The 23,966-nt window shown below is 43.2% G+C and overlaps 1 protein-coding gene across 1 annotated transcript in view; it reads left to right on the plus strand.

Moving 5' to 3' along the window:
• The first annotated feature begins 726 nt into the window (after positions 1–726).
• cramp1 (cramped chromatin regulator homolog 1) overlaps positions 727–23,966 on the plus strand; it is a 31,024-nt gene continuing 7,784 nt past the window's right edge. Inside the window, 20 exon segments of the mRNA XM_080724701.1 lie at positions 727–864; positions 1,246–1,616; positions 4,939–5,144; positions 5,909–6,062; positions 6,746–6,829; positions 7,468–7,516; positions 10,320–10,405; positions 11,086–11,209; positions 11,835–11,916; positions 12,750–13,116; positions 14,543–14,743; positions 16,287–16,532; positions 17,420–17,645; positions 17,647–17,752; positions 18,454–18,631; positions 19,887–20,062; positions 20,864–20,938; positions 21,448–21,529; positions 22,287–22,394; positions 23,623–23,750. Of these exon segments, the coding sequence (XP_080580827.1) occupies positions 815–864; positions 1,246–1,616; positions 4,939–5,144; positions 5,909–6,062; positions 6,746–6,829; positions 7,468–7,516; positions 10,320–10,405; positions 11,086–11,209; positions 11,835–11,916; positions 12,750–13,116; positions 14,543–14,743; positions 16,287–16,532; positions 17,420–17,645; positions 17,647–17,752; positions 18,454–18,631; positions 19,887–20,062; positions 20,864–20,938; positions 21,448–21,529; positions 22,287–22,394; positions 23,623–23,750 (3,099 nt within the window). The 5' untranslated portion in view covers positions 727–814.

A 23,966-nucleotide genomic window follows, 5' to 3' on the forward strand; every position in this document is an offset into this window, starting at 1 on the left:
TACCAAATTGTTCACATGGAATAGTGAGGATTTTACGATGCTTGTAGTCTATTTTAGAGGTTTATGTTTATCATGTCATTGTTATCAATATCAATCTCACTTTCTCCTTGTCCCTCCCTGCTCCATAATAGCTTCAGACATAAGAGATCACCAGATAACATGCACCAAAACAAACGGCAAAACAAAGTGTTGTGATTATGAACATGTCACATGCATATACCAATCCTGTAGGCCTATAATAATGTTTTCCCCCACCAACAAAAAAAGTAGAAAAAAAGAAAACAAAAAACAACATTGGTTTCTGTACACATGAAACATAGTGGATCTATTTAAACCCATCCCTCCATTGCTATTGAAGTATATAACGGCTGGTATATATTTGAGTCGTTATGTTTGTTTTTAATTGCTCATAGTAAGGATTCACATCAAATGTCTTTATGGCAACTTATTTTTGTGTGCACAGGCGTTGATGTGACGTAGTGACAAGTACAGTCCACTAGCACGCTGCTTAATGATGGGATTAAAACTTTATTCAGCCCTTTAAAGACGGTGGGATGAGTGTTTGCGTTGTTTTAATAATCCCACACTGAACCGATGTAACATTCATATTAATAATTCTATGCTGAGGTTTTGTTGTAAAGAGACATTGAATGTGTGGTGAAATGTTGTTGCTGACAGAGAACAGTTGAACTGCGCACAGTTCAGCTCTCTCCCAGTCGAGGCAGAAACACAGACAAGGCAGAAGCGACCAGACCGTTCGTGTTTATATTATGCTTAATTGGATCAAATATTGCCAATTAAAACCGTCGGACCCATGGTGAAGAGAAAGAAGACATCGCCCGTGGCCGAAGAAAGCGAAAATGGGTAAAATAGTCTCGTAAAGAAACACTTTATTTAGAGGTCGAGTTGCGGGGAAGGGTTTCGTTGTCGTTTCTGCAGGGCGCTAAACTGAAAGGCGCTCGCGTTTGAATTTGATTTAAATTCAAACCAAATATTTTGAGATACAACTGAAAGACAACTAGTTCAAATACACGGCCGCTTGTCTGACTGTCTTGGTGGTTAAAATATAAATGCTAAACCATGATATAGCCATAATATTTGGTGTTGTTTTGTTGGGACAGAGAGGGGATTTGAAACAAACAGCGGCGGCCATGTTGAGAGAGAGAGAACGTCGTCTTTAGAAGTTAATTTTGCACAATGTTCTTCTTTTAATGTGACATATTCTCTTTGAACGGGCTCTGCCAGCATGACATTGGGCTCACGGGAGGGGATCGGTGCCGATGGACGGAAGAATTCAGCCCGAAAGCCTGAAGGTTGTGACGAGGAGGAGAGCGCAGACCAGGGGAACGAGGAGCGCAATACAAAGGGAGACGGAGTGGAAATTCTTAATCCATCACCAGCTCCGGGTTCAGCACCGGTCCTTCCCACCCCAACATCCAGCCAGGCCGGACCGGCAGCCAGTCCGACCCAGCAGCCCCAGACCCAGGCAGAGCCCACTCCTCCCAGTCACGACCAGCATCATTTTCTCCGATCGAGCGTTCGACCCCCGAGCAAACGGATCCGGAAGGATTCCATCGGCTCAGCCATCAATGGACATGGCGGGGCAAAATCGAAAGGCAAGTGGGAGAGTCTTCATCCCGTCCCTCTCTCGTAAAATTGTAATTTTGTTTAAAGTTCAGTGGTCGACTTGTTAATTAGCCGGCGTAGAGCTGGTTTGTAAACGAGTTGAGGTAGTCTATATTTCTCAGTCTGACTACAGTACTGACGAGATCATGGAAGGGAGTTATTTTTCTTCTGGACGATGTTGAGTAGATAACTGCCAATGTTACAACCCCACCTGACCACTGCGAAATGGGACCGGAGTCTAAATTGTATTAGGAATAATAGGATGTCAGCAGACTGTGTTTTTCAATTTGGCTAAGAAACATGTCACTCTGTCTATGATTTGTAGAATACTGTCACTGACCACTGACCGAATAAATAGTCGCCAACCTTTTGACATGCCCACCCGGTCTCATGTGTACAAAACAAGTTAGCTGTCATTTAAAATCTAACTGAGCTGAGAAATTGTCCCAGACAGTTTGGTAAACTGTTCTTAAAATATATACATTTCATACTTGAGATAGGTGCAGATTTTTTTATAGGTGCAGATGTGCAAAAAAATATATTTTACGATTAGAAAAGCTGAAATCACAACAATGCATTCATCACAATGTCTTGACTTTATACAGCTGCAATGGTACTATTCACCTCAGCCTACTGACAAAACAAATAACTCATTGATAATTCTAATCTACACAATTCAGGTCATCTGCGGCTTAACACACCTGATATGAAAATGAGCAGTTTTGTTCAGAATTTCTGCAGAAATAATAATAATTATTAGGCAGTTATTTTAGTAAAGGCTTAGCATGTTTTGATGGAAGCAAAGAGCTTTTAGCTTGTGGTGTTGTTTACTTACTGTACTCTCTTATTGATATTCACTCCAGTCCAGTGGCTGAATGCAAATATAGGAACCAGAAATAATTTGGAGTTTCTAGACATGACTGATTATTATTATTATTATTATTACATTATTATTATTGCAACTTGTTGTTTTGACAGATTTTTAAATATAGAGGGAAAGAAGGTGAATCGTTAACCAGTTGGTAAACTCGTCAGTTTGGGATTGACAAGATTACCAGATCCTACAGTAGGCTACTAACTGTATATGCAGATTTGAGAGCCCACGTGGAAACTGACTGGCTAGTTCTTAAACACATTAATGCTCTTAAAAGTTGCCTTATAATCACGTCATTTCCCTTTCTTTACCAGTGGTTCCCAAACTTTTTAGTTCATGACCCAAAAGAGAAATTAGACATTTGCACGGGACCCAAACTAGTGAAAACAGCAGATCTGCAAGCACTCAAGGTGCCGCTTGTATATCAGCTATTTTCACTACTTCTTAATGATTTATATTTTTTAAATGTATGTATGTATTAAAAATAATTCTTCTGAAAAAATGTATTTTATGGGGGAGGGTAACATCTTTGGAAATGTATATATTTTTGAGTGGTGCTAACCGCACAAAGATCTGGCTTTGTGTGTCTGTCCCTAGCACGGAACTCCATGTATGGAGATAACCAGGTCACAGACAGAACGGCCCATACAAGGAGATATGCACGTGTGTCGTGTTTTTTAATTTAGGGAAAGAAAATGGGATTTTTACCCTAGTCGTGACCCACAAATGTGTCCCAACCCACTGTTTGGGAAACGGTGGTCTATATATACAGCACAGTAGCTGGAAAAAACTCACAGTGTCCTGTTAAATAAACAAGTCTTTTTAGACCTCCCAGTCCTAAACGCTCCTTTCTTTAAGAATTTTGGGGTTTCACTGTTGATCTGTGATTAGTTTCCTTCCCTGCTTAGGGGGCATTTAACTGCTTGCACTCGCACTGGTCTTTCATTTATTGTTCAGGCCAGCAGACTTGCCTAGTGTTGCCCTGGTGCACTCACTCAGCACACGCTTTCACTTGCATCTATTTTACTTGTTGGTCTGCAAAACTTTGTGTTTTGATAAAAGTGCTTTGCAGCTAAAGTTGAGTTGGCTTTTGGCATAATACTGTTTGTGGCGGTGGTGAGAGAGAAACTGGTTGGTTAATCGAAAAATTCTGAGGTCAAACAACAGCATGTAGAGTAGACCAAACAATTGACAAGATTAGATGGGGAGTTCAGTCCTACTTTTGATAGCTATTGTATTGGTGCCCATCCAGGGACGTGCTGGGCCCCTGATTCAGCCCGGGAAAAAGAGTTGGAGAGGCCCTCATTGCGTGCTATAGAGAGATGTCTCTCTATAGCGCTGCTGCTGCTACTCAAAGATTTGCCATTTCAGATCATGACAAGTGACAAGCCAGTGGGCCAATTACTGTACATGAGTTATATTTCGTCATTGTCGGGTGGAAACCTTGTATGTCAAACCGTTTTTTTTTTTTTTATTATTATTATTTAAACTAGTGAAAACAGCCGATCTGCTGTTTTCATTACTTTTGTGCAACGGCCTTATATGATGAAGCAGGGCTTTGCTTTTGCTTTACATTTGCTATACATTTGAAACTTGGAGATACAAGGTTTCTGTCCGACAGTGACAACTTACTTTGTTGGCCGCCCAGCCCCCAAAATGGAACGAAGGCCGACATTTTATTTTTAATCTTTTCCTAATGGACCGATTGAATGAACCGGCCGTTCGGGAGTTGTCCCGCTTTTCCCAATGGCCAGCATGTCCCTGTGCCCATCTATCATAATAGAAGACCTACATGCATCCAGCATAGGGCATCATTTCCACAAAGGCTGTCTGATTGCGTCCATGTCCCCTGGCATTGTGCTGTGTTTGGGTATTCCTGGCCCTCCTGCATGTTGTAGACCTGGCAGTTTTCCAGTTTCCTTCCCACAGCTTAACCACAGAAGGGGAAACTCCATGTTGTGTGTGCACTGTAATGTTTTTAGTGGATTTGTATTTGAACTTCTCCCCAAAAACTGGCATAGCAGAGCTCCACTGTACTTTGCTTTGCGTTCAACCACATAGCATGACACGCAGAAAAGCTTTCCTCTGTACCTTAATTTTCACATTGGAATGTGTGTTTATCTTTTGTGAGTGTCTCCTGTGGTTGATTGGCTTTAGGTTTGAGTCGTTTCTTAACGATTATTCTATTGATTACTTTTTGAATAATCAAGAAGCACTTTTTTGGTAACCTGTATACTTCGTTGGACAACAGTGTTGCACAAAATAGCAAAAATAGCCAAACTTCAAGCTTGGAAAACTTGTATTTGGGGGGAAAAAAACTCAAAATATTTATCAATTACTTTCTTTTTAATAATCAAATTAAATCAATTAGTTAAATTAGCTGTTGTACCTAGATTGACTGGCTTGTATGTTGCTTTCTTTTTGCTCGTATGCCACAGGGGCAGAGAATGGCTCCTCTTCATCCCAAGGGGGTGCAGGTCAGTCAAGCTCTGTGACTGGTTCCAGCGGGGGGGTGTCCAAGGCTTCCAGGGGCCAAGGCCCCACTGACAAGGAGGAGCATGCAGGGAACCAGAAGAGGGCCCGTCGCCAGTGGGAGTCCTGGAGCGCAGAGGATAAAAACAGCTTCTTTGAGGGGCTCTATGAGGTAAAGCAGGAGATCAAGGACGTTGATTATTGGCCACATATAGTTTCTGTCAGGCCAAAACCTCCTATCCCCATATTCTACGTCAGTGGTCTTCAACGTTTTCAGTCCAAGGACCCCTTAGTTGAGAGAGAGATGAAGCAGGGACCCCCACAACCTGTTAATAGATTCCATATATAGTTTCCTCTTTTGACAGCACAATCATCAGTGTATTTTTTGTGTTTTCAGATATTCAACCACTTGAACCGTCAATACTTAAAACACTTGAACTTTCACTCTGTACTTAGTCTGCTCTTTTTCCCCTCTACACCAAAGCTCTTTGCCAAAAATTGCCGATCTACAAGCGAGGCGTTGTGAGATCTGCTATTTTTGGCTAAAGTTCTCAGAATATGGACGATATAGGGGTTAAAGTGGTTAATATAAAAAAGGAGGAAAAAACGTTTTTGAATGCTGAAAAGTAACAGTTTTTGGATTTATTTGGTTTCCACCCGACAGACTACGTATATACTGCACTTATATTATGATACACAGTAGGTGAGCGCTACACAAACAAAATATACCCAGTTAGTATTCACAATCTTTTCATAGTTTGTTCATATAGCATATTTCAACAACAAGGCACTTCAAAGTGCTTTTACGTGAAACGTAAATCCAAACAGAAATGCACTAAGGTAGAAACACAATTAAATTGTTAAATAAAAATTCATGACTGTGACAGCCCTAGTTCTGGTATCTCTTTCCTCACTTCTTACCTCTTCTGTCTTCAGCATGGGAAAGACTTCGAGGCTATTCAGAACAACATAGCTATGAAGTACAAGAAGAGGGGCAAGCCGGCCAACATGGTGAAGAACAAGGAACAAGTTCGCCACTTCTACTACCGCACCTGGCACAAGATCTCCAAACACATAGACCATGCCAATGGTGAGCCTTCTTTTGTGATCGCTGATCAGGAGAAGTACTTGCGTCAGTATTTATTTATTTAGTATTTATTTAGTAATTATCAGTATTGCAATGTAGAAACACTTTTACGAGTAAAATTGTATACGAGTAAAATTGTATTCAAAAGTATTCAAAATGCACTTGAGTAAAAGTGCAAAAGCATTGGCATCAAAATATACTTAAAGCACCGAAAAAAATGTAAAATAGCAGATGTACAAGCTCGCATTTTGTGCCGCACTGTAAGCTTGTTTATCTGCTATCGTTGTGAACCACTCTTCTAAACTAGAAATATTTTTTGAATAATTGTTATTAAGCTTGGGCAGATACAGGCTTAATGAATAACATTCAAAGAACCTATCAGTGATCTGCAGCTACTCAGTCAGGGGTATATTTAAACTAACTACTAACTTATATAATCTAAAATGACACGGATGCTTTCCTGGTTTGTTGTTTGCCTCTGTTTGTTGTTTATGCAGCCGGTGGTGGTGACTTCACTAGATAAGCACTGGTTGCTCTCTCCACTAATAGTCCTATAGCAGCCAGCCGCTGCTTCTATGGTTATCTTAATGGTGCATACCCACATTCTTTTTGTTGTTGTTGTTTTGTTGCATCGCCAACTAATAAGGCTGCGTGGTAAGTAACTCTTTGCTCCGTTTAAACCTCAGTGTACTCCAGAGTGTTGAAGAAATCCTCTCAGGAGCTGTACGGACTCATCTGCTACGCCGAGCTCCGCAAGAAGGTCGGAGGACGTGAGTAAAGCCCCCACGCATCTGAATGCATGGCCTTCTTCAGAGGCAGTGTTGCCAACTCTCCTGAGAGAAACAAATACAGTAAGCTAACCCACCTCCAAAAACAAGTCATGGCCATGTAATCCTAATAAAAAAAAGAAATAGATGCATATATCATTATAATTACTACAGTATGTAGGTCTATAATGATTTATGTTTTGGTTATTTATAACATTACACTCATACTTTAGACTGTGCTTAATAATAAGTAGAGACACTTGACTCTCACTCGATGTGATTCACACTCCTCCCCAAACCTATGGGGAATATATGAGGAATTATAGTAGCCTTATATATACATCAAAGAAATATTGGCTCGATATATTTGCCAATATAAAATAAGACCAAATAAAAACGAAATATTTTTTCTTGGAACTCTGGAAAAAAAACAAGCCAAAAGTCGTGGTAGTGAATGAGCGGACTTGGCAACATTGTTCACAGGTTGTTTGTCTGCAGAGTGTTCAGGGGACACGGGGGAAGTGATTAAATGGCTTATGCGTTGCTCAGGGGGGACAGTTGCTCGTGCTGGGCCGGTCGGGCTCCTGAGGGGGGCGATGTTCTAATCTAAACCAGCCTATGTTTGTTCTCTCTCCTGACAGTAATGGATGATAAGAACGTGGCGAAGCTCAACGAGCTCATCCAGCAAGGGTAAGTCACTCACAAGACGATATAACGCCACGGAGGTGTCATTTAACGCTGAGTCTCGGAGCTTGTGGATCTGCTACTTTTGATGTGTGACGCTGTAGTGTGATCAAATTGGGCGTTAATTTACGAAAAAACCCAAAAGGTTAGAATAGTTGAGTCTTTGGTATGACTTTGGTATATGACCTCCCACTCTCAGGGCAGGCACTCTAACCACAAGGCTGGTTATGTGGATGAACTACAGTACTAGCTGAGATACTATTAGGGCTGCAACTGTCTATTATTTTCTTAGTGATTATTCTATTGGTTAATTTTGATTAATTGTGTATTTTTAAAATGTGTTTAGTTTTTTATGTATCAACACATCAATGGCTAAATCTATAAGCTCACAACTTTTGCCTATAATGACTTACCCAAAATATTGATAGATCATTAATCGATTATTTTATTACATTTTAGATAATAGATTGAAATGATTAGTTTGATTAACTGTTGCATACCTATACTATGAGCAAGCAACCTACACTTATTCAAACTAGAAAAATATTGTTCCTTCGAAACAATTGTGGGCTCGCTTCAAGCCAGAAAACAATGGCTATAAAAGTACAAAATGTCAAGATCGCAGGCAGTGCTCTCTTTGACGTTACTGACGTCAAAGATTGGTCCATTTTGTTCCAAAAATGTGTTGTGCAAAAGTTGACCCGCTGGTGGCGCTATAACAGGCCAATGTAAGAAGGGTGGTATCTGTTCCTTGACCTATTGGGAATGTGCTTGCAAGATTTCACGCACATTGCAGGCTGTGTTCATGATTTGAGGTGTTTTTGGCTTTGGCCACTTTATCGCTGCTTGCAACTATATTCATTATTATTATTTTTTTTGTGTGTGTGCACTTCATAGGCATATTAGATAAAGGTCCTTAGATTGTGTGTAGAATGTTTCATGCAAATTGCAAAAAAAATCCTAATGGGTTTAAGTGTTTCACAAACTGCTCAAAATGATATAGCGCCCCCCTTTGGCCAATTGGGGTAAGATTGGTTTTAGTGATATTTGGACTAACACTCTACATCTTTGCCAAATGCCATGAACATGTTACTTTGCATGTATGATTTAGAGGCAGAAGAATAATTTGCATAAAACTGCAATATTCATTGAATTTATTTTAAAAAGCATGTTTCAATTTTAAAGAAATCCGATCTGACAGATCTTTAGATATCGGTCCAAAGTTCACGTAAAAAAAGTTTTGTGCACGTGGAGCGAAAATTCCAGAATAAAAGCGGGTTTACGCGTTTTACAAACTGCTCAAAATGGCGGAAAATCAAAGGGCGGAGCTTACTTAACAACGACACAGATGTCTTCCGCTTGAGTCAAAGCACGCGTGTAACAAGTTGCATGTCTTCAAACGAAACGAGTCATGACTTATGCCCGTTTGAAGTTTGAATTTTCAAACGCTTCGTATAGCGCCCCCCTTTGGCCGATTGGAATAAAATTGGTTTCAGTGATACTTTGACTAACCCTCCACATCTTTGCCAAATGCCATGAACGTGTAACTTTGCATGTATGATTTAGAGGCAGAAGAATAATTTGCATAAAACCGCAATATTGATAGAATTATTAAAAAATTATATTTCACTTTAAAAGAAATCCGCCGAGATTAGTTTGACCGTATTGGTCCAAAGTTTATGTGAAAAAAGTTTTGTGCGCGTATCGAAAAAAACCCAGGAGGAGATAGATTTTTACTGTTTTTCATATAATTCCGAATTGTGGGAGACCTAAAGGTCAGAGGTCAAAAGTTAGAGGGTAAAAGTTGTTCGGCATGAGGAGACGCATACGTGTATACAGGTTTCATGACTGTAACTCAAACACAGCATGAGCTATACCTGTTCAAAGTTCGCACTTTCGAAGGCTTCCTACAGCGCCACCATTTGGCCGATTGCTATAGAAAATAATAGCACACTTCGCCACTGTAAACTGAACACATTGATGTTTTTATTTTCATTTTCTCACTAAGTATGTAGGAGTAGAAAGGAACCGAAGTTCCCGTCTACAGTATGATATGACTGATAGATAAATAATGACAACATCTAAAGTGTGCTCGCCTTATAGGCGAGCCCACAATGACAAGGATAGCATCCATTGCACTGTTCATTTTTACAGAAACCTTCTTTTTACTTAAGTTAGTCTTATAGAATAGAATTTAATATTTTAGTCATCTGAAAAGTTTTAGTCGACTAATTCTACAATTGATTTTGTGGACCAATGTATTTTGGCACGCCTTGATGTTGACGTAATAGCTGATTATACACTTGGTCGCATGCTGAAAATAGCCGATCAACAAGCTCAAAACAGTCGCAGCGTGAGCTTGTAGATCTGCTATTTTCAGAGCGCAACACCCGAGTGCAACCAACATAAAATTACTTGACTTTCAGTTGTACTGGATCTCTTCTCCACTAGTCCCTCCCTAACAGTTTAGTTTAGTTTAGTTTTTTTATTTGTTGACAAAATTCCCACATATATTTAGTCTTAGATTGAGTCATCCTAGCTTAGTTTTACTTTGTTGTCTTCAGTGAAAAAAGGTGGTCGAAGATTTTTGATTAAAAGAGTATAGCCGCTCTCTCGTTGCTGCAGATGCAAATTTTATTTGAACACAGAGATAAAGACCAACGTTTCGGACAGACAAGCAGACGCCTTCATGGTGGGAAGAACATATTTTGGTCATAGTTTTAGCCGAGCAGATGAACACTGATCCATTGTGCTACCCGAGAGACGCTGCCTCCTAAACAGTATCGGTGTGTTTGTGTTTTGGAACCAGGGCTACCACGGTGCGCTCCAAAGGCAGGAACCTACGGATCAAGGCACCCATGTGCCGTGCTCTGAAGAAACTATGTGACCCTGACGGTTAGTACACACACACACACACACACACACACACACACACACACACACACACACACACACACACACACACACACACACACACACACACAGTAAACATCAGAGTGAGGAGCAGGGATTGTGGAGGCGGGGTTTCTGCTGGCAAAGATGGTAGCATGTGGGCGGGGAGCGGCTGTGTCTCCATGGTAACTGGCCTGAGGAGGAGGACATTTTTTATGGGTCACACTTTTTTTTTTTTTAAATACAATAATTTACAATTAAAAACAAATTCTAATAATGTTCAAAATAATTTCATAGATGCTTAACATTTTGAAAAATCTTTCCATAAATATTAACTTTTCAGGACACATGTTTTTTAGACTGCCTCATCAAAGTTGTTGCAGTAGGTTGACTTTATACATCGCCAGATACTTGAATATGTCCTTATGTTAACATCACTTTGTGTACAAATGGAACCAAATGGACCCTTGAATTGTTTTTTTTTACTGAACCACTGTACTTAGTTATATTTTAGGTTAAGTGTCATATCTGCCATGTGCAACTTCAAAGCCTAAAAGCCAAACAGAAATGTAATTGTCAACGACAAAAACACAATTAAATCGTTAAAACCAATTATTTGAGTGACAATTAATCGTCATGTAAAATGTCATAAGATGTCATGTGTGTGTGTTCTTCCCACACAGGCGTGAGTGATGAGGAGGACCAGAAGCCTGTGCGTCTCCCTCTGAAGGTGGCGGTGGAGCTCCAGCCTCGCAGTAACCACTCCTGGGCCCGTGTTCAGAGTCTGGCGCACAACCCTCGCCTCAGGTAATACCTGCCAGCTGGCAACATGTCCCACACCACAAGCCACTTGAGCCTTAAAGAGCCCATGAACAGGAAATGCCCCTGTTTTGGGCACATCCTGCTGAGAGCAGTTTTTCTGGTCTGGGCTAAACACCTCACCTGATGACATGCTCAGTTGAGTTTCAGTGATGTCATAATTATGCCATTATTCACTAATTGCTTAATTCCAAACTACATCAGTCCTCTGCCAAGGTGCACCAGTCTTCTGAAGCTATTAACCTAGAATGCACCGCCATCTTTTGGCAAAAATAATTGGTGCTGCCTTCAGTGGAAACTGCAGCTTATTTTTCATGACTTTGAGAGATACAAGCTCACAACACGTCGCAGCGTTATGCGCTTGAGCTTGTATATCGGCTGTATTTTGAGCTCTACCTATAGGGCATAGCAGTAGGCGTGGTTTACTGGTGCAACTAAAAACGCTTGATTCTAGGCTTTAAATAATTACTATAAATATGTTTGTAAAAGTCTATGGGAAAAAATGAAAGGCTCCAGAGTTAAACAGTACGCCATGCAATTGTACCACAGTAGGTTCTTGTGTTGGTCCCACTAAACAAATCCAAATACACTGCTGTGGTCTTGTCAAACACAGGATGATGGTGGAACTCCACAGAAAAGTGTCCAGCCTCATTGAGTACCTGAAACAGAAGTGGGCTTTCCATGACGAGCGCATTGTATCCTTTTTTCATGAGCAAGTCGTGTGTGATATTGTCTGCAAAAGATTGTAGATTGTCTATTTTCGTCATAGTTTTAGTCAACAAAATGAACACTGGTGTAGGAATAGGACGATAATCTTTATTATCGCTTATCGTGATTAAAAAAAGCACTCAAGACAATCATATCGTGGAGATTTAATTTATCGTGAAATCATCCTCCGTCATGCACTGGGATCAATTAACCTTTTATTTGCTGAGCTGCTTATCCGGTACCACTTAAATCCTCTAGAATCGGTAAAACGAACCTGTAAATAAAGTTTTTTCACTCTCTACCAAATCTCTTTGCCAAAAAAAAAAGCTGATCTACAACGCGTTGTGAGCTTGTAGATCTGCAATTTTTTGGCAAATGTTCTGCCCCAGGATAATGGACGTTGGGGATATTTTATCGCAAGTTTTCGTTTCTTTTTTTCACAATAAGGTGCCCTACAGACGATACGAGGTCACCGCCACGGCTGCCGCTTGGGTCAGCGGTCACAAACACACTCGCTCAGCTAGTAAACACTGCGCCGTATTTCACGAAGATGAACACAATCCATCTCTCGCCGACCGCGTGCGCATGCACGAATGAGCACGCTCGCGGGGATTTCACGGGACTGCGCACGCTCGCCTCGCCGCCCCTAAACTTCTCCGCACGGCTGAAATAGCCGCCCGCCCGTATTAGTATTAGTAGGAGGCGGTGACCGCGTATCGTCTGTAAGGCACTTAATCGTGATATGAAATGTTCATATCGTCCCATCCCTACACTGGGGGGTGTGTGTGTGTGTGCTCCTTGACGCCGAGGCCTCCCGCAGATGAAGAGTCTCCAGGAGCGAGAGGTTCTGGAGGCGGCGGCGGCGGCAGGCGGGGGCCCCTCCGGCGGCAGCGTGGCCTCCTCACCCGTCAAAGTCCTCCAGCAGCAGCACGACGAGGAGGAGCTCTTCCTCTACCCGTCAGAGAGCAGCACGGTGGCGGCGCTGCCCGGCGTGGCGCGCGTGGTCCACTCCAAGGCCTGCTGCACCGTGCACTGGCAGGAGAGCGGGCACAAGAGCCGCCCCGGCTCCTCCAAGGAGCTGCCTGCCACAGCCCACCAGATGCTGGGCATCCCTCCCCCTCCTCCTCCCCACCGGGCCGGGGGCGGGGCTAAATCCGGACGCGGCGGCGGTGGCGGCAGCGCTTCGGGTAGGCCCGTCCGTCACAGTTATTTACATCAGTGGTTCACAAACCTTTAAATGTCAAGGTCTCCCCTTAACTCTGACAGTATACAAATGGAACCAATTGCGAATTGTTTTGTTGCGACCATTAGGTCGCAGGTTACTTACACTTATACTATCCAAACCTCCACCGGCTGTCAGTCCGTCAGTCAGTCACGTCACACTTCACACTTTTCCCTTACTCATATCTCCGCCACCGTTGCCCCGATTCATGCCAAACTTTGCACACACACTCCTTGGCTGCCAAAGCACAACCCCCACTCATTTCTCACATGTCCCACTTCTAGCGCCACCATAAGGGCGATTCTTGCAAGACACATTTTTGGACACTACAGATTTTGCCCTAAAATCACGCAAACCGGTACACAGTAGCTCTACAGTCATGTCATCAAAATGCATCTGTCCCATCTAGCGCCACCATCTGGATGATTTTTGAAAAACAAATTTTTCGACACTGTCCCTAAACATTTTGCCCTAAAATCACGCAAACCGGTACACAGTATCTCTACACAGTCATGTCATCAAAATGCATCTGTCCCATATAGCGCCATCATCTGGCCGATTTTTGAAAAACACATTTTTGGACACTGCTCCTACAGATTTTGTCCTAAACTCACGCGAACCGGTACACAGTATCTCTACAGTCATGCATTAAAACGCATCTGTCCCATCTAGTGCCACCATCTGGACGATTTTTGAAAAACACATTCTTATCATAGACTTAATGGTCGCTTATCTCCTGATTAGGGGGTCTTAATGGTACTGCTGTCTTTGGACCCCCTCAAAAACGAGATGCTGCATCACAAGGGGTTATTTATTCCTAACAAGGACCTTGCCCCGGGGGTGTGCACAGTATATGAGGGATTGAATGTAGGAGTCACAAAAGTAATGTTGGACCCAGACGTATCAATGAAGTACAGTCATCTCCAAATTTGGGCATTTTTTCAGCATGCGGATGTTACCATTGCAGGGACGCATGTGCGGCACAGTGATGTCAGAAATGTGGGCACCGTTTCACCCGTTTAATGGTTTATGCCCATATATGGTGTTCCGTAGTACCGTAGATAGACGACAGACACACAGACGGCGGACAGACAGACAGCCAAACAGACAGACATTTGTTGTTTTGTGGCACATTGCAAGCTTGTAGATCTGCGATTTCTATAGAGCATAGCATTAATCCTTTGCATAGCTAAGTTATTTGTCATAATCTTCCTTGTGCAATGTTTTGATTACTAAGCCCAAAACACCAATCCGGAAATGAGGTTTTCACTCATACGTATGTTCCAACATTCAATGCCCCCCCAAAAAAGACACAATTATCAATCGTTAACTCGCCAATTATTTGTGTGACAAATGAATCATCAACTTAAAACCTTTTCTAATGGTGACAGCCCTGGCCTCGGGTGACAGCCGTCGAGCCGAGACCCTCCTCCTGGCCTCCTCCTCCCCTCCGCCGGACGGTTGGGCGCCGTGTGAGGAGCAGCAGAACCCTGTGCTCCAGCAGAACCCTGTGAGCCTGGAGGGCAGCGGCGGGGCAGGGGCGGGGCCGCCGGACGGGACGAAGGTGTGCAGCGGAGCAGAGGGTGTCGCTGGTAGGCTTGGTCACAATTATTAACAACCCATTTAGGCCTAGAATTATTGAATGCTATTGAAAAATAGCAGATATACAAGCTCACTGCGAGCTTGTAGATCTGCTATTTTTGAAAAAGTCGTGAAAATGTGTGCAAATCTTTGACTATATGTATTTTCAAAGTGAACATTTGTAACTCAAATTTTGCTTCTGGGTGGTCCCTGGAACTAAATATTTTGAGATGGGGGGCCCGTGGACAAATTCATATCATTTTGGGCGTCCTTCACATGAGAACCACTGACATTGTAGTCTCTCAAGAACAGACTAACTGAGCTCCAGTTAAGTGGAAAGGATCTTTTCTTTGACGATGGCTGGCCAGATTGCTGACATAGAAACATGGGTTTTTAAAAAAAACCTTAGAAGGATTCAAAAGACACTTATAGAATTGACTCAAAATTCTAATTTTCACAATTTTTCAAAAATAGTAGATCTACAAGCTCGCAGCCGCGCTGTGAGCTTGTATATCTGCTATTTTTCAATAGTTAAAGCATAAAATAATGATACACACAATAATGTGCACGCGTTCTAAATAGGTTAACCATGCTGTATTGTATCTTCAGAGTGTAAAATGAATGATGACGGGTCCATTTGGTTGCTATAACCAAATGGTTATAGAAGATCTACTATAAGGGTTCATTTGGTTACTCTATCATTCTTTTTTTATATTTTCAAACATAGTTTATAGTGGAAATGTCAGATCTACAAGCTCACGACACGCTCCGGGCTTGTGGATCGACTATTTCCATTTTTTTACGTTATTTAATTAAATGTGTCAGTCGTTTCTTTGTATATTTAGTTTCTTTGCAAACTTCAAAGCCTAGGAAAAGCAAAACGGAAAATTTAAAATGTTGTATTCATAATGTTCCCAGTTATTCCGGCAACAAAAACACGATTGCATCGCTAAATTTCTTTTTTGCGTGACCATTAATCCATTCAGAACGGGTACACATTATTGTGTATCATTATTTTATGCTTTAACTATTGAAAAATAGCAGATATACAACGCTGTGTGCTTGTAGATCTGCTATTTTAGAAAAAAATTGAAAATTTGAATTTTGACCCGATTCTATAAGTGTCTTTTGAATCCTTCTAAGGTTTTTTGAAAAAAACTATGTTTCTGTCAGCAATCTGGCCAGCCATCGTCAAAGAAAAGGTCCTTTTCACTTAAGTGGAGCTCAGTTAGTCTGTTCATGAGAGACTACTATGTCAGTGGTTCTCAAAACTTTTCATGTGAAGGACCCCCAAAATTATATCTATTTGGCCACGGACCCGTATCTCAAAATATTTAGTTCCAGGGACCACCCAGAAGCAAAATTTGAGTTACAAACGCTCGCTTTAAAAATACATATATTCAAAGATTTGCACACAATTTTCAAAACTTTTTTCAAAAATAGCAGATCTACAAGCTCGCAGCGCTGTGAGCTTGTATATCTGCTATTCTTCAATAGTTAAAGCATTCAATAATTCTAGGCCTAATTTAATCGTCATCCAAACTGTGATTCCAGCCCTGCAAGGCGGTGGCGGCTCGGTGGGGAGCAGAAGCAAAGAGGGTGAAGGAGGAGGGGCGGGGCCAGAGCAGGGCTCCTCCTCCTCCTGGTCTGATCAGTGCAGAGAGGTGGAGCACAACACCACCATGGTCTCTGTCTCCTGCTCGCCGGAGTTACACCGCTCTCCTCCACCACCACCACCTCCTCCTCCTCCAGGGAGCGTCTCAGAGGAGGCCACTCCGCAGCAGCAGCAGCAGGGCGGTGGTAAGGACCTGTTACAAATGATTACATCAGGGGTCTTACGACGGGGGGGAAAGGCTCTTCGATTGTGTTTTTTTACATTAACCCATTAAGACCAGTGGACTCGGTTCTACAAAATATTTCTAACCAGGTGGCTGTGAAAAAAAAAGCGTTTCCCGGCAATCGAAGTGTTTTTTGGAAGTAGACTCTGAGATAAAGCTGTTTCTTGCAGCAGCAATTAATAGGAGCCTATGGAAATGACACGCTTCCTGGTGATGGTGGCTGAGCACCTGGTTACCATGGTAACCAGCTAAACAACTACCTGGACGTGATAATGGGGGCTGTGGCGTTGCACCGCCGTCATTCTTAATACGCTCCAGGACGTAATTGGCACCGGAAGCATTAAAATCTCCATGATACAATTATTGTGAACGTTTTCTTATCACTGTAAACCAGGGTTCCCCAATTAGTTTTCCCAAGGGCCGAATTATTCCTAGGGTACCAAGCCGAGGGCCACAACATTGCAGGGGGCGGCGTTCCCACTACTCCAGCGACAGTTTTCATCGTTGTCGGGTGAAAATCTTGTATGTCCAAAACCGTTTGTTTTGAATTTATCATTTTAAAAATGATTTAAACTAGTGAAAACAGCCGATCTACAAGCACACAACGCAACGCCTCGCACCTGTGTGCTTGTATATCGGCTGTTTTCACTACTTTTGTGCGACGGCCTTGTATGATTTGCGAAAGAAACGTACAAATTTGGAGATACGAGGTTTCCACCCGACAACGACGATATACTAGTGTTGTTGCTGCTCTTATACCACCATTATTACTGTGGGCCGCCTATTGGGGAACCCTGCTGTAAACGATTCTAATGATATCCCGTGCCTGCGTTGACCTGACGTCCCCAGGCGGCGACGGCCGCTCGGCCGAGCAGCAGATCCGGGAGGAGGGCTGGAGCGCCGCCCAGGGCTCCGACGTCACCCTGGCAGAGCTCTACCTGATGCTGGGCAAACCCAGCAAGCTGCAGCTGGAGTACGAGTGGCAGACCGCCGTCGCCGCACCACCACCTCCTCTTCTTCCGTCGTCCCCCTCCTCCCCACAGGAGGACAGACAGCAGCAGACACGGCCCCCTCCCCCCCCCCTCCTCCTCCTCCTCCTCCTCCAGCACGCATCAGCATCACCAACGTGTCCTGCGCTGTCTGCTGAGGCTGGTGTCCACCGAAGTCAACCCCAAACCCCTGGTAGGGATTCTCTGTCTCTCACTCACTCACTGACTCACATCGCATGGCACTATTTAATCCAGTGGTTCTCGACCCCTTGGGTCGGGACCCCAAGTTATTTTGGGGGGTTCCCCAGATGATTAACTTAATGTGAAACATTGTTTTCTCACTCAACATTAAACAAACAATTTAAGGACTTTTTAATACCTCTAAAATGACAAATTAAACATAGGCCAAATTGTCAAATATTAGAGGCAGAAATTGTGAAAATAGCCACTCACAACGCCTCGAGCATGTATTGTAGATCGTCTATTTTCACAGTAGAACTGTTATACAAAATGTAATGCCTCAACTCTTAGTGCTCCTCTGGTGGGGGGGGGGGTCACCAGTTAAAATATGATCATTTTGGGGGTCACAACCTGAAAAGAACCACTGATTTAATCTAATGGTTCTCAACCTGTGGGGGTCCCCACATGATCTTGGATCAAATATGATAATTTTGGACACACACACACACACACACGCACACACACACACACACACACACACACACACACACACACAGTGGTACATACGCATGTAAAATATGTACAAGCTCAGCTCGTCTCCCTGGCACAAAACATTTTCAGATGGTGGGGGTGGGGGGCTTTTAAAAATGTAAACACATTTGGGACAGAACGTAATGGCTTCCTTCCTGTCTTGTCTCGTGTTTTTTTCTGCAGACCCCGGAGTTGTGCTCCACAGCCACGTCTCCACTGAAGCCCCCCCTGGAGGACCAGTCCCAGGCCCTCACCCCTCCAGGGAAGGGACCCACTCCGGGGGTCCGCAGCCCCAGCTGTGGCCGGCAGCAGGCCTCTGCCCGCGGGGCCAAGGTGCTCCTCCCAGGAGCAGGAGCTGCAGGTAACTTTGCAGCCCAAATAGACAGCATATCAATGTTGGGGGTTCTTGACATGAAAACATTGAGAGCCACTGCTCAAAGTCTAAAAGATGTATGTCAGGGGGGCACGGTGGCGCAGTCGGTAGTGCTGTTGCCTCACAGCTAGAAGGTCCAGGGTTTGATTCCCGCAGGGGGTGTTCTCTCCTCCGTGTCATCAGTGCCCACACCCGAGGTGGGGTTGGTGAAAGGGCCTTTCTGTGTGGAGTTTGCATGTTCTCCCTGTGTCCCCTAGGGTAGGTACCATCACAAAAAAACATGCAGTAATCTGGTCTCTGAACTGCCTCCCCCTGGCCAGCCGATGGAGGGGAAAGGTTGGAATAACTTGTTCCTTCCACGTGCTACGTCGTCCAACTGGGGAAACTCCTTGTCAGGTGATAAGAAGAGTCTTGCCCAAAATTACGGGATAAAAAAGGTGTACGTCTAGATTTTAAATTCTCCAGTTGTCTGTGAAAGAGTAGCTGCTTCGACTAGTAAAGATTATGGTCTCTGTTGGGAGGAAACCTCATACTGTATGTCCTAAACTGTTACTTTTTCAGGATTCAAATTCAAAAGTAGCAGATGCACAAGCTCTTTTCGAGCTTGCAGATCTGACCGAGTGCCACGCTATGAGCTTGTAGATCTGCTATTTTTGAAAAATCATGGAAATGACAGTGATGATAGAATCATTTCAGTGCCATGTGTATATTAGTGACACCTGTGTCCCATCTCTCTAGGTCTGTGTTTCTCAAATGGGGGTAGGTGTACCCCTAGGGGTACGCAGAGGTACTACAGGTGAAAAATGGAAAATGGAAACATTTATTTTACTGTTATGTTTGATGATAAATCATTGACAAATGTATGTGAATGTGCTGCTCGGTAAAGCTTTAAACCAAATTAAGTGAGAATCTTTACTGTTACTGAATAGAAAACAGGCTACTTACTTTTATTTTCAACATATTGACATAAAACTGGACTTTGGATGTTGGTACTTTCTAGTCAGAAATTTTGTCGATTAAAGGAAACCACTGCTCTAGGTGGTCTCTGGGTGTATATTAGTGACACCTGTGTCCCTGTGTCTCTATTTGGTCTCTGGGTGTATATTAGTGACACCTACTGTATGTCCCTGTGTCTCTATGTGGTCTCTGGGTGTATATTAGTGACACCTGTGTCCCTGTGTCTCTCTCTAGGTGGTCTCTGGGTGTATATTAGTGACACCTGTGTCCCTGTGTCTCTCTCTAGGTGGTCGCAACCTGCCCCGCTCGCTGCTGGGCTCCGTGCCAGGTGGGGGGGACACAGAGGGTGGGGTCTTCGCCATCCCCACCACGCTGCCTCCCAACAGCTCCCGTCACTCCAGGATGTTCTCCCCCAACAAAGAGGCCGAGCTGGCCTTCAAACAGCAGCTGGACTCCATCAGTGTAAGCCAGTGGATCCCTTCTCTGGGGGGTAGGGGTTCTCCATCAGTGTAAGCCAGTGGATCCCTTCTCTGGGGGGGTAGGGGTTCTCCATCAGTGTGAGCCAGTGGATCCCTTCTCTGAGGGGGTAGGGGTTCTCCATCAGTGTGAGCCAGTGGATCCCTTCTCTGAGGGGGTAGGGGTTCTCCATCAGTGTGAGCCAGTGGATCCTTTCTCTGGGGGCGCCTACTGGTCCTGGCGCATACCACTTAGGCATTGTCACATAGGCATGGATGCCTGGCGGCGGCGCCGGTCCGATTCCCGATCGGAACAACCTTTGCCACGTGTCACTCCCCATCTCTCCCCCCATCAATAAAGGCATAAAAGCTCCAAAAACAAATCTTAAAAAGAAAAAAGGTATAACGATGAAAGGGGGTTCCAGGTCTAAATGGGTTAAGAGAAGACCCTTTTTAATACCAAATTATTATGTAAAAAAGGCAAACATTGTGAAATAATAGCCGATTACTAATAGCCGATCTACAAGCTATATGAGCTTATAGATTGGCTGTTGTCACAATGTTTATCTGTGGAACCAAACTATAAATGTAAGGTCTACAATTCCAAGTTCCTGGGGGTGGGGGGGGGGTGAACCCTGGTTGTAAGAAAGCGTGTGTGGTGCACTCTGTGTTTTTTCTGGTAGCTTCACATGTGCTCCTTGACTTCACTCAGAGCATGCTTCGTGATTCCATCACAAGCTTTTGATGATAAAATACAGTGAAGGTTTATCTTTTTTTCCTTCTTCTTCTTTTACATTTTCTCTTCTAGATGCAGTCAGATCTTTTCCTTTCCAAACAGAGAAAGTCCCGGAGCAGACAACTACGGAAGCCACTTGTTGTTCAGGTAAGACAGGAGTGGAGGAGGACTTTTATAGAATTTTATAGATGAAACCTGCGTAGTTTGGGTCAACTTAACCGTCACCAGGTGTCTGGTGATGACCGAAACGTTAGTCTTCATTAAAGTTTTGTAAGCAAAGACGGTGTGCGGGACCACTTCCTTTCTCTAGATGTCGTTGACTGTGTTTTACTCCAATACAATTGGAGTTAGTAGTTTCTTTGAAGATTTTGATTATTATTACAAAATGTACAAATTCACAATGTGTCGCGATGCTTAGTTTTACTTAATGCATGGGCCTAGATGGGTATCCAAATAAGGCCCTGGATGGGGGTAAATGTAGGGTCAAGGGTCAAGTAAATTTGGGTCCCCATCCAGAATCAAATATTATTGAACTCAAGTCTCCATGGTGTGACTATTACGAAAAAAAAAGTAATTTGGGTTCTTTTTTAAGTAAAGAAATGCCAGTACTTTTTCCACCACTGCTCGTTTTCCAACCTTCCTATTGTTCTCTCCAGCGCACACTGCTCCCCCGCACCACCGGGGACACCCCCCAACACGTCTGCTCCTTCTCCATCCTCTCCAACTCCTCTGCAACAGGTAACACATCCACCTACTAAAAGAGATATTTAACATTTTGACTTTCGACCTCTATATGGTGAAATCTTATCAATGCCATAAATCAGTGGGCCCCCAGGGGTCCTTAGGTGGGGGGGTGGGTGGGCCAGGGGGTCCCCAGTAGAAGTAGTTAATATGGCATTACAATCATTTTAACCACTTTATCCATTTATACGCTGGCTCTTCAAAAATAGCAGATCTACAAGTTGACAGTGCGTGATGCGCCGTGAGCTTGTACATCTGCTATTTTGGAACATAAAATGAAAAACCTTAAACGTTTGAAAAATGTTGAATGATTTGGAAGAACTCCACTAACCCTGTGGTTCTCATAGGGGCCTTTTCCACCTGCAAAGAACCAGTTCGGGTTCTTTCTCCCACCTATGGGATGGCAACTTTCTTGGAACCTTTGGCCGCGAACCAACTTTTACGGTTCGGAACCAACTCTTTTCTCTGTGGAAAAGCTCACCTCTGGTTCATCCCATAGGCGGGAGAAAGAACCCGAAACAGTGGGAAAGGCCCCAAAGTGGATTTCAGGGACTCTCTAGGTTCCTTTATGGCGGTCTAAATTGACCCTTACAAGTCTGTAACTTTGACATTGTACAAATGGAACCAAATGGACCCGTTCCATTTGTACACTGTCAAAGTTAAGGGGAGAGCTTCAAATGTCAAAGTTTGACAACCACTGCACTAAGTGTTTCTTTCTCTTTCTCTCTTCCGTTCTTCCTGTGTCTCCCCTCAGGAACAGGCTCCTTCCGGCCCATCCAGGCCAGGTTGAACCCCTCCTCTTCTCGGCCCTTGCTGTCCAAAACCTCCTCCTCGGGCTCTGCAACCACCAGCCAGCTCTCCAGTACATATCACACATTTATCTTTTCCTCATTCTAGGGAATATCTGTTCCTATGAATCTCCCTTTTTCATACGAATTCTTTTAAATGTGAACTCTTTTACTGTCAGATGTAGGCTAAGCTAGGGTGATCGTCTGCTCTGCTCTTGCCAGCAAATCCGAGTGTTTTCACGTACCTTTGAGAATTCATAGAATATTATCCGTTATTTCCCTCCGCGAGTGGGGTTAAAAGACGCACACAGGCCTTCTAGCATAGTGGAATGATCGCCCCAAAATCAGCGCAAAGCAGAGAAAATTGATTCTTTTATTTTATTTATTTTTTGTAAACAAAAGTCAACGATCTGAGTTTCGTTCAGATCACATGACTTCTGACAGCATTCTCCTTCGGTGCTGCAGGGATCATTCACAGACTGCAGACAGACGCCCCCTAGGCTTCCATGTCCAAATAAGGATTTGACGACGCTCACCTTGGCAGTGTGGACGTCACGTCGAATGATGAAAGAATAGGCGTTCAAAGAGTTAAATGTTATATTATTTTTGGGCAATTATTTGGGGGTCTCATTTGTCATACATGTCATATCCCCAGGTGCCCAGTGCCCACACAGCAGGTTGAGAATAGCTGGAATACAGTACCAAGAGAGCTTTTGTTTGTTTCTATTTTTTTACAGTGGTGTAAAGTAACTAAGTACATTTACTCAAGTACTGTACTTAAGTACAATTTAGAGGTAGTTTTACTTTACTGGAGTATTTCCAATTTTTAGTACTGTTGGTTCTACTCCACTACATCTCAGAGGCAAATATTGTACTTTTACTTCACTACAATTAATTGAAAACTTTAGTTTCTAGTTACTTTTTAGATTTAGATTATTATTACAAAACTTAAACCCTATATACATTTTGGCCATTTGAAAATAGCAGATCTACAAGCTCACAATGTGTGGCATTGCGACACATTGTGAGCTTGTAGATCTGCTATTTTCTAAATGTTTGTATACTATACATTGTATAAATTTGAATACTTGTGAAATTGGGCATTCTTTATAATGAGTACTTTTACTTTTAAGTATTTTTTGATAGCAATACTTTTGTACTGTTACGCAAGTACAGGTTGAATTCCAGACCTTTACTTGTAACAGTACCGGTACTTCTGTTGCAGTATTGATACTTTTACTTAGTAAGTAAAAAATCCACCACTGTTTTTCTTTTTTTTTCCTTTTCTTCTTTTTTTTTCAGGTGCCATCGACCTGGCAGCCAAGTCTGCAGGCATCATCCCTGGCAGTCCCCGTCAGGACTCCACCCTGCTGGAACCCCCACCCGACACCCAACCACATCCACCACTCCTCCAACACAGTGCACCAGAGGTCAGAGAACACACACACACACACACACACTACGTTACAGGCCTTTTTTTGCTGAGTTGGCACCCAGCGTATGAGTAGCACGGCTTGGGGTACCCTGCCCAACATCACACCACAGCGTTGCACAAAAACATCATCCACAAGCTCGAAACAGGGTTCCCACGGTCATGAAATTCCTGGAAATATTTTGAAATTAGAAAAATATTTTTCCAGTACTGG

This window comes from Nannobrachium achirus (genome assembly GCF_963921795.1).
Source record: "Nannobrachium achirus genome assembly, chromosome: 4".
NCBI lineage: Eukaryota > Metazoa > Chordata > Actinopteri > Myctophiformes > Myctophidae > Nannobrachium > Nannobrachium achirus.